A 12,016-nucleotide genomic window follows, 5' to 3' on the forward strand; every position below is an offset into this window, starting at 1 on the left:
TCAGGCCATCACCAGAGAGGACTCCAGGTATCTTCCTGCAGTCCCAGACATTCCAGGACTTGCTGTGCACAGAGCTATTTTAAAGTGACAGCTCTACCTGGGACTATTTTCTGGTTTATTAGTGTCCTCAGGGGCTGGTATCAATGAAAACTGTGACAGAGAAGGGAGTATAAATCACAAATTAAATTTCTGTGTTGGCACTTTGCGATAAATAAGCGGGTCTTTGTTGTAGTTTGGGCACTCGGCCTCTAAAAGGTTCGCCATCACTGCAATATGGGATCATTTATAGGGGGTGTTCACTATTCTCGTACCTATCAATTGTAATCTATTCAGTCATTCATTACAAGATACGTATGAAAGTGTTCTCCATAATCTGGTGAGCATCAGGAATGGGGAACTTAAAAAAGTCCTATCATTTGTGTGATGAAGCCTTGTGAAAGTGGTTACCTGCATTCTGTAGGGTCTCGATGTTCTGAGGACGTGTAGCAAGTTCCGCAACAGTCTGAACAAACTGTGTCCGCGCTCGCTGATACTGCTCAAACACTACATGAAAGAGACAAAGATGTCACATATTATTGCATTAAAAACTGCAGGCAACATCAATGCACATTATAATTCTAGAGAGGCAACGCTGGACTGTGGGGAGCAACTGACATCACATTACAGGTGAGAAGACATTTTACTAAAAATTATTTGCATGGAAAACAAACTGAATGTGACTTTCACTTATCGGAAACTGAGCATCTGAAATGCGACTGACATGACATAGGAAAAATGGTTATTTATAGCAGTATATATCTGCAGGCAGCATGTTATAAAGCAGGAGGAGCTAAGCAGATTGTTAATAGCATCCAATCTGCTGACAGTATGTTATAGAGCAGGAGGAGCTGTCTTTTAACATGCTGTCTGTAGATAGGACACAATGTATAATCCACCCAGCTCCTCCTGCTCTATAACATGCTGCCTGCAGATAGGACACTATGTACAATTTGCTCTGATCCCCCTGATCTATAACATGCTGCCTGCAGATTGGACACTATGTATAATCTGCAAAGCTCCAACTGCTCTATAACATGCTACCTACAGATAGGGCACTATGTACAATCTGCTCAGCTCCTCCTGCTCTATAACATGCTGCCTGCAGATAGGACAATATGTACAATCTGATCAGCTCTTCCTTCTCTATAACATGCTGCCTGCATATAGTACACTATGTACAATCTCCTTAGCTCCCCCTGCTCTATAACATGCTACCTGCAGATAGGACACTATGTCCAATCTGCTCAGCTCCTCCTGCTCTATAACATGCTGCCTGCAGATAGGACACTATGTACAATCTGATTAGCTCCTCCTGCTCTATAACATGCTACCTGCAGATAGGACACTATGTACAATCTGCTCAGCTCCTCCTGCTCTATAACATGCTGCCTGCATATAGTGCACTATGTACAATCTCCTTAGCTCCCCCTGCTCTATAACATGCTGCCTGCAGATAGGACACTATGTACAATCTGCTCAGCTCCTGCTCTATAACATGCTGCCTGCAGATAGGACACTATGTACAATCTGATCAGCTCCTCCTGCTCAATAACAAGCTACCTACAGACAGCAAATGGAACATCTGGTAACATTAAGGGAAAAACAAACCTCAATGATATATTTCTGTAATATTTTCTCCACAAAATGAGTAGCACAGAAGAACATAGAGACAAATGTCATTGTGAACAGACTACTTGGACAAAAATGATCGGATGAATTATAATTGCTGGTGAAAATCGTGAGATTCGAGACCGACTGGTGTTGTACCTAATTAGTAATATCATATCCAGAGGGTGTGATGTCACCAGTGGATATTATATAATAATAATAATAATAATAATAATAATAATAATAAATCTTTAATTATATAGCGCCATCATATTCTGTAGCGCTGTACAAATCATAGAGGACATATGCAAGTATAATATTACATTACAGAGTACAAACAGTCATATGGAACAATAGGAGTCGGTTATAAATGTTTCAAATATTAAAAGGTAACTTTATAAATATTGATAACTAGAATGTATTGTGATCCTTTCTATGTAAGTACTTACCTTGGAGGACCTGCCGCTGGCTCATGGTTGCTGCTGCGGTAGGTTACAGTTCACACTGTTGTCCGTCTCTAGGATGCCTCTTAGTTTGTGCCTAACATTTGTATCCCGTCTCCATGGAGACATCAGCGGAAGAGGACGCGCTGAAACCTACCGCATTTCTAGGGGGAGGCAAAAAGCGAGCGACACGTGTAGCCCAGGCCTCCGTGATGTCACCGCTTCCTCCCCTACACAGAGGAGTGAAATGGGCTGTTCCAAAACTTCGAGGCCCAGAAAGGAGGGGGGTTGCGTGTCTGTTGCTATAACAACATCAGGGCATGTTGAACGTTGGACGGTGAGGTCACGGAGTCGGTGCCGTCACGTGACCAAAGAGTGAGAGAGAGAAAAAAAGCGCGTTTTCCCTGAGGGCGGGAAGACAGATGTGTGACGCAGCAAGGATTGTATAGTGAGCGGCGGGCGCGCAGAGGTATACGAGACAAAACCAATTAAAAAAAAATAAATAATAATGAAACTAGTAAACGCCGTCTTCACAGTGCGGCTTTTCCCTCACAACACGTTCTCCCGCCCAACGCCTAATAAAGTCATTTCTGACAGGAATTATGTCCTCAACAAACACCTAAGACGACGACTACACATTTCTCACAGGAATATGACCTCAAAGGCACTAAAAGGACGAAAACCACGCATGTCTGACAGAAATATTACCTCAAAAAACACTATAAGGAGGGAGACTGTACATTTCTGACAGGAATATTACCTCACAAACACTAAAAGGACGAAAACTACACATTTCTGACAGGAATATGACCTCAAAGAATCTAAAAGGATGAAAAAAACGCATGTCTGACAGAAATATTACCTCAAAAAACACTGAGGAGGAAGATTGCACATTTCTGACAGAACTATGACCTCCAAAACACTAAAAGGACGAAAACTACACACTTCTGACAGAAATATGACCTCAAAAATGACAAAAACTACACATTTCTGACATACTACGTCAAATTGTGAATTTCCCCACTGTGGGACTAATAAAGGATTATCTTATCTTATCTTATCCATTCACTTCTCTTTAGCTTAAAACTAAATTAACTGGTCTGTGGTTTCCCTTGGTAAATAATATATGCATAAGGGATTAAAAAGGGGTCTACTGTTAGAGGGTTGTAATGGGAAAAAATTCCAGTTATTCCAAGTATTCTGAAAAAATGCCAGCTAGACTTTATTAGCCGTATACCGTGATATTGACGTGGATTTAGGTGTAAAATCGTAAACAAAATGTGTTCACTTTTGTAAAAAATCATAAGCAATGGCTATAATCAGGCACCACATACAGTAGTATTTTCAAACCATAACACGACAGAAAAAATTGGCCATGTACCGTACGATTTTAGAACGGTCGACGCGCGGTTCCACCAGATACAATACGTTTTAATCAATCGGTGCTCACGGCTGTTATATTAACGGACCGTGCAACCCATCCATTAAAAAGTAAAGCATGTCCTAAAGCTATCATTAGCTATAGTTTTTGAGAATCTATGAATCTGTTTCTGCCAATCAGACAATTTTGGCCACTTTCATTTGCCGTAGCCTCACGAATATGTCCCTCACATAAAAAAAATTTCTGCACAGAATTGTCATTTCTATTCACACGAATGGGGTTGTTTTGGCGGCAAAGCACACGGATCTTTAAAAAGTTACTTTAAGATGGGTGCCTTCTGTGTATACAGGTGGTCCCCTACTTAAGAACACTCGACTTACATACGACCACTAGTTACAAACGGACCACTGGATATTGGTAATTTACTGTACTTTAGTCCTAGGCTACAATGATCAGCTATAACAGTTATCACAGGTGTCTGTAATGAAGATTTATTGTTAATATTGATTCTTATGACAACCCAACATTTTTAAAATCCAATTGTCACAGAGACCAAAAAAAGTTCTGGCTGGGATTACAATGATAAAATATACAGTCCTGACTTACATACAAATTCAACTTAAGAACAAACCTACAGACCCTATCTTGTATGTAACCTGTAACCTGTACTGCCTGTATTTAGTTTACGTTATAGATTTTGGTGCAGAAATTAATGTTTTTGTACCATATATGTAAATGCAAAATTCCACATATTCGCTGCCAGAATAATCTTATTCAGACGAATGGCACTGCTAGGAATTTGTGTGTGAATCCCGCCTTAGATATATATATATTTCTTATTAAACATACAGAATATTGAATGTAAAATATATATTATATTTACAATTAATTTTAATTTGAAATATTTCACAATAATTCTCTGTTTTTCTCTTCACAGGTCTAGTTTTATAAACAGACAAGGTAGGGATCATCTCTAAAATATATATTTTTTACCATCAGATCTGTTACATCCTAAATTTGAGGCAACTTCATTTAGGAGAGGGAGTTCCCCATCCATACTGGATCAAACCTTTATGGGGGTCATTAGCAGAATTTTGGGGAGGGTTTTTATATTTTATGTTGAATTTGCTCCTTTTTTGTGTTACTAAAGCAAATCATAAAAGTCATAGCTAAATATATAAATAAATATCTATAGTACTTAAATAATTAGTTCTGGCTGAAGGTTCAGTAAGGACACATACTACTATTTTTTTAATACTTCAGTGTGGCTTTACTATTGGCCAGATGCCTATTGTAAATCTGCAATTTTTTCTATTTTACATAATTTACCTTAATTTTGCACAAAGTTTTCTGGTAAGTGGCAAAGTCTTTGTGACTTTGGATTTTTCTGTGCAGGCCTATTATAAGAAATCGCTTTTATGGAATTATTAGTAGTTACAGAACCTCCAGATGTAACATGGGCCTCTGTGTACACTGCTGTTTTTGTCTCATTTTAGGCCATATCCACAGGCTGGGATCAGTATTTGCATCACTATTTGTAAGGCAAAACCAGGATTGGGTCTCAAAGATGGAAAAAGGCCAAGTCTTTTTGTTACATTTGTTCCTTCTTTATGTCCTCTCTTGGTTTTTGGCTTGCAAATAGTGAGCAGAACACAGCATGTGTATATCCCCTTAGGCTGAGTCTTCACTGCCATTCGTCTTTAATGTTTTTATTTGTATTGTCAAACAAAGTGTAGAGAAAATAATTCATTCAGGCCTGTAAATTTCTATGAGATTTGTATATCTATAAAACATGTTTTTTTATGTTTAGCAAGGCCGATTTACATTAGTCTGGGATCTATTTATTCTCATAAACTACAGTCTATGAGGGATTTGTGAAAAACGGTTCTGACTAGGACAGGCTCAACTGTTAAACGGATCAGTTGCCAGGCCCCTAAAAAATTACTACTTTTTTTAAAAGTCGCTAAATAAGTGTGCAAAAGCTCACCTGGTCTCAGGTGGCAAACTTGGGAGGAAGAAACAGGTCAATCAACTGTGCTACTTTCTTTGCACAAATTAACACAAGGTTTTTATGCTTTTTCTTTGGAATTGTTTTCTGTTGCGTTTTTGATGCATTTTTATGGCAATGTAGACACTGCTATGTTTATTACCATTAAACTGCATAAAATTCCATGTAATAAACAGGGCAGCATCTTTCACAATGCAAAAACGCATTTTAAAAAAAAACACCACGTGTGAATGCAGGCTTAGCCGAATTAGGCTACGAAACAAGACAAAAAAGGAATTAGACTTACAGGAAAACTAGAAAGAGAAAAGATACATCTGCCCCAATGCATGCCTGCCCCAAGTAATTTTTTTTTGTTTAGTGTTTTAATCACCATTTTTTTCCTTATATTTTGTATGCCTCTGACCACATGCGTATATATCATGATGTCAGTTTCTGTTTTGAACTTTTCTAGCCCCCCCCCCCCCCAAAAAAAAGAGCTGGTTTTATTTTTTCTTTAATGAAGCGCATAATATGAAGGAGTGACCTGAAACCAGACCCAAAGTACAGTGTTTTAATAAGCAATACGCATAATGTACTAACCATCATAAACGATACAGAGCAGACAATATGCAATAACAGGTCATAGAATAATAGAATAACCAGGAGAACATTTTTGTTACGTTTTTTTCCTATCTGTGACCCACATAAACTTAGAAAAGGCAAACAGTAGTGCGAACTTGGCCCTTGTCCCATAGAAATTAATGGGATTAGCTAATTTCACAACAAATCAGATTTTACTGTAAAGTATTCAATTTTGACATTGATCAATGGATCGATGTAAAAATAAAGTAAATGCTAGTGGATTGTTTGCTGTGGAAGTTGTTAAAATGAACTGATACCTCTTAATATAGTCTATATTAGGTTTAAGGCCTTATGGCTTCCTGTAACTATTATGTTCTTTAAATGTATGTATATAAAACCATGTAGAAAAAAACAAATACAAACCTGGAGAAAGAAAGAAAGAAGAAAATCATTTTAATATGTAGGACAAGAAGTATTATCTCTGTCTAACACCTAGGGCCTAAAGCTAAAAGGTCCTCTTGAGACAATAAATACTTTAAGTGCAGGGTATTAGGGACTGTTCATTCATTCTGTAAAGTAATAAGGATGGAGTGTGTGTCTAGACTTTAACATGAATGTATGAACATCCAGAAGAATCCATTTGTATGACAGTGATGATTGTATTTTTGTTTAACATAAAATAGGATGTACCTTACAGTGATTTAGAATATTCAAAAGTCAATTGCCAAGATATATTTGCAGTTATTCAGCATTTACATTTTCTTAAATATTTTGAGAAAAATGCAAAAGTATATAGTGATTTACATTTTAATGTTCCTGTAAATCTCCTATGTTCTCATACATAAACACACTGAAAACAAAAAATCTGTTGGTAAATTTGTTAGAGATAAAATAGTTTTAAAAAAGTTTGATAGTTTTAATTTTGCTTCTAAAGTCTGAACAGTTCTTACTTGTTTTCTAATTTAACTTGTTTGGACTTTTAGTATTATTATCCCACTGCCACTTTTGTCCTGCTATCACTTTTGTAAAAACACACTCTGTTTTTTATAGAAATGCCAGTTTTTTGGGTTTTTCGCAGTATTTTTATAAAACATTTTGGAGCCAGAGTAAAAGTTAGAATTTAGAAGAGTGGGAAATATACAAGGGAATGTATACATTTCGTTCTTGTTGGCTCTGGCCTAAAATAAAACTGCATTTTATGGCTAAACATATGATATGTGAAATAACTCCTATACTGTAAAATACTTCAATTTATTAATTAGTCTAATAATGCATAAAACATTTGTGAGGGAAACCTACATATACATGCCAGATATGTGTAGGTTTCCTTCACTACCCCATTAACCCAAGCAGGGTATACATACAAGTTTACTTTTAAATACCAGAACTAATAAACTCACAGAAATTACAAACAAAAAAAGGCTTAGTGGGTAGATTGACATTGGATCCATGTCTACTTCCCATAAGTACATGGATGTAAATGAAATGTTCTTTGTTTCTATGATTTCAACCATTGTCTGTCATTCCTCCAATGTAAAATGTGTAACAAAAACACACATTGACATGACTAAATACGGATATTTTTAGCAAGCAATTGTGAAAATACATTTCCACTTAGACTTAAATGAGAAAGATGCAAGATTGCTATGAATTATCAAACACATTTGTATGCATAGTAAAGTCCACAAATAATGTTTTCACTTTTACGCTTGACCAAAAAATGCAGAAAGTGTGGCAAAGGTTGGATGATAACCACAGAAAGGTTTAATAGATGAAGCCTCAAGGCCTACTTATTTATATGAGAAGCAGTAGTAATAGCTAACTGGGAGAAACTTCCAAGGCCTTTTCATGCAATTGAGTATACACCCTTATAGTGTGTTATTTTCTGTTAGAGAACATGTAAACCAGCACATATATCTATAAAATATGTATACTCTGTAGCAATGTGTATGTCACATTGTCTGGTCCTGTGTAGTGAAGTTACATAGAAAGCTCTTTTTAGATCTTAAGTGTAAATAAAATATAATAGAGCAATTAGATAATTCTACATACCATAGGAGGATATAGATAGAGAGAGATTATTAATAGGGAGAAATCATATATTCCTATTTGTTCTGGAAACTTTAGGAAATATATACTGAATTAATTTGCTTAATTTAATAAATGAAATAAATACGTTTCTTAGGCAGTTCTCCAGATATTAATTTAACTAAGGCTTTAAATTATGTTGTACATTTCTATTGTCAATCTTCTATCATTACATATAATACAAAAGATAAGTTTACTGAAATGATCTGCAGTTGTTAGACACAGGAATTTTCAATCTTAGACTGTTCTACCTCATGACCTCACATTGATATGTATTTATTTATATTTTATACAAAAGCTACATATGTTCATGGAGAGTTCACATAGTTATCACAGCGTTTTAGATAATCTACAATTTAAATAAAGATTATTAATATACCTATATTGTTCTCCTGTAATAGACCAATTAAATTCATTCCAACTCTTGGAGAACATTATATATTTTTAATAATAAAATAATAACAGATTTACAATATTGGTGACTTCAGCAAATGTTTTGTCTCCCTGTATTTTGAATACCAGGCCCAAAGTAGATGCAAAAGCTAATAGCAATTACCATTAGCTTAACAAAAGAGTCAAGGTGGGACCTGCACAGGAAAGTTTACAGAACATAATTAGACTAATTGAGGAGATAAAAGGTAGATGGTCCACCATGGGGAGAGTCTAAAAGGATCTGATAAGCTAAGGTGGCACTTGTACATCATATTTAGAGAGGGAGATAAATATGGTTTTGCAGATGTATGTTATACTTGGAGACCTAACTATAAATTAATCCTTATTCCTAAATTTTCCCACTGCAGATTATAAACTTGTTTTTCCATGCTTTCTAAGTTTTGGAAATTAATAATGTTAATGTAAAACAGAACTGTATGTGCTATGTACAGTGAACTGTGAACTGTTTACCAAATCTGCCCATGTACTATTATTATTCACTAATACTGTGAGCACAATAAATAGAATAAAGACAGATTTAAGAGTAAGGTTTAGCTACATTTAGTCTCCATCCAACATATCTTCTTAATACATCACCTTAAAACAGATCGTAACATTATGACTAGTCAAATACATGATTATCATAACTAATATATATACAGAGAGAAAGAGCCATATCTAGAATTATTAGACTTATATTTAAACCCTGCATAAACCAATTTAGATTTACTCATCCAATCACTAATTTATTACATTAATTTCGTATCGCATCCTGTTATCCTTGAAGTGTTATTATTTAATTGTTGTTGCATATCGGGAGTTGCTGTAGACTTTTTCAGTGGGAGCGATTGGGTTAATTAATTTCTATCAATTTTTTTTACTAGCAAAAGTTGATCTGTAGGTAGCTACATGGCAGAATAAGCATTTCCAAAAAGAAGACACAGATGAACCCGTCTGTAATAGGAAGTATCTATTCCTCTAATGGTAACCCCACAGCAAACAACCCCGTGTGCTGGTGCGACACAAGCTTTCTTGGAAGAAGACAGGCAGGCAGAGGGAGGGGGCAGAGGGTGGAAAGTAAAGAATGGCTCATTACTGAAATCCATCTACTTCTACACAGCTCTGACACAGGCATGGGGAGGCTAGAAGGGGTTCCGGAGGGACAACCATCCTGGAAACATAGGGGGATGCAAGGGAATTACAGACAGCCGGCAGAGAGTCCTGCGCTGCTTTCTGCTTGTTGGCTTTTACGGTGAGGCTGAATTCTGCATTAACCCCATATCATCCACAGCTGCTATAGTTATATAGACAAGCAACAAAGACAATTATCAAGCAGATGGAATAAATAGCAGCACACAAAAAGGGGATTTTCTAAATAAGAAAGTGAAATGTATTAAAATGTATCATTAGCTCAGTGGATTTTTTACATTTTTCTGGATTCTTGTACAAAAGAAAGTGCAAAGAAATAGTATCTCTTGCAAGTTATGTCCAACGAATATATATATATATATATATATATATATATATATATATATATATATTTATATATCTGTGTGTGTGTGTGTGTGTGTGTGTGTGTGGTGCCATTTGTGAGCCGACATTGGGGGTCTGCGGCTTATGGCAGTGGGAAGCTCAGTGCCCCTTCCCTCCAGGGTCCCGACTAGTCTAGAGACACGACACCAAGTTCACATTCAATGTCGTCTGCCTCTTATAATTAGATTCGGCGCTGCCAGAGGCTCTTATATAAAGGGATCTATGCATAATATCCGCCTTCTACCTCTCTGGGGGGAATCAAATGATGTCAAACAGCGAATTCAGAGGGGTTACAGCTATTCGGGATGTGTTATATGTAACAAGTAATAATCATTAAATAGAGAAATATCGGGATAGATACATATTAGGTAGATAGATGGAAGTAATATGATATAGAAAGAAGAGAAAGAGCGCTCTTTATCTATATGCTATAGACGGATATATATTAATGAGCGTAATGGATGAACGATACATAGATAGATAATATATATTGGTTATTAGATAGTATATAATATATATTGGATATTAGAAAGAAAGACATGTATGAGATAAATAATTTAGAGAAAGATCAATAGATAGAAGTTATGGAAAAGTCCAGATCAGCACAGGTGTACGCGGGTGCGCAGTCGTAGACCCTTGGCTGGTTCAGGCATATATCCTCCAAGGAAAACATAGCGCTCCAAATTTGTAGTATAAAGCAGGATGTCTTTATTACATTGTGCAACCTTTTGGTGGGTTAACCACCTTTTTGAAGCATAATGTAGGTGACCAGCAAACAAACATATACTATGCTTTATACTACAGATTTGAAGAGCTGCCTTTTCTTTGGAAGATAGATAGATAGATAGATAGATAGATAGATAGATAGATAGATAGATAGATAGATATCAAGCTGAAAATGAAGTACTTCAAATACTTGCCATACATCAGTGGAAGTAAAGTCTTGATCTTAGTTCAACCAGATGAACATTTTGCGTACATGGGCTGTCGGCTATGGAACAGAGGAGTGAGGAACCACACCACATCTCACAGTATGGAGATCAGTTTATGGATTGATTATCATAATGTAGTGCTACTAATAGTGACTATGGTAGAGAGCAGTTCTTATCCGTTCTACTACTGCTCATCCCCAACATTATACTATTGTAACTGGTCGTAGTAGTATTAATTTTATAACATCTCTGTCTCCTGAGATCTTTAAAGGCTTCACTCTGTACTATACAGCATCAGTGCAAATCAAGGATGGGTAGTGGACATACATTTAATTGTAATACTATATGGAAAAGCATATGGTGGTTATAAATATCGTATATTGGGGAACTTCTGATCATCTCCAGAATAACTCAACATAGGTTACTATGAACATCCAGATTTATCATCTGGAAAGTTTTGTGGCTGATATGTCTAAATGCTCTGCTTTTAGTAATAGTATATTAATCTGCATGAGACGTGAGGTTAGGGGCTTCTGCGCATGCGCTGGTTTTTCTCTGGTCCTGACTGTACAATTTACTGCAGTGAAAATGGAAACCCATATAAATCTCTAAAGCTCCTAATAATTGTTATTAGGATTATAGAGAACATATCTATTGTACCTGATTTCAAGATGTCACTTTTTGCTTGACCCTAAGTAGCAACTTGACTATTTACCTAGAAGTAGAAGGCCCAATGCCCTAAATGGTAAATGTATAACAAATTTTGTGGCTGTTCTATTGGGGGTTTTAATGTTTCAGTGTTTAGCAGTGACCGCATTCATTCTAGTCCTAGTAAAATCCTAATTGTAATCATACACAGCGATACTGATAGTGTATAGTTATACCAGCACTGCATGATTTGAGGGGGGATATTGTGATCATTGCATTTTTCATTGTAGCATGATAGACATTATGTTGATGTCTCTATTTTATTCAGACTTCACACAGTTAA

At 36.2% G+C, this 12,016-nt stretch overlaps 2 protein-coding genes across 4 annotated transcripts in view; one reads left to right on the top strand and one right to left on the bottom strand.

The window, feature by feature from the left end:
* Window positions 1-2,466, bottom strand: part of SPAG6 (sperm associated antigen 6) — a 114,875-nt gene extending 112,409 nt beyond the window's left edge. The window contains exons 1-2 of one of the 3 annotated variants that reach the window (XM_072154184.1): window positions 2,097-2,463; window positions 448-543 (exon numbers count right to left, since the gene is read on the bottom strand). In XM_072154184.1, coding sequence (XP_072010285.1) covers window positions 448-543; window positions 2,097-2,121 — 121 coding nt within the window. In that variant the 5' untranslated portion in view covers window positions 2,122-2,463. Of the gene's footprint in view, window positions 1-447; window positions 544-2,096 lie in introns of all 3 variants that reach the window. The other 2 variants (XM_072154179.1, XM_072154183.1) reach the window with 2 other exon arrangements.
* Window positions 2,464-12,016, top strand: part of DNAJC1 (DnaJ heat shock protein family (Hsp40) member C1) — a 289,738-nt gene continuing 280,185 nt past the window's right edge. The window contains exons 1-2 of the mRNA XM_072154178.1: window positions 2,464-2,559; window positions 4,409-4,431. The gene's annotated coding sequence lies outside the window, so the exon portion shown is untranslated. The remainder of the gene's footprint in view (window positions 2,560-4,408; window positions 4,432-12,016) is intronic.

The sequence above is a fragment of the Engystomops pustulosus genome, chromosome 5 (genome assembly GCF_040894005.1).
Source record: "Engystomops pustulosus chromosome 5, aEngPut4.maternal, whole genome shotgun sequence".
NCBI classification, from domain to species: Eukaryota; Metazoa; Chordata; class Amphibia; order Anura; family Leptodactylidae; genus Engystomops; species Engystomops pustulosus.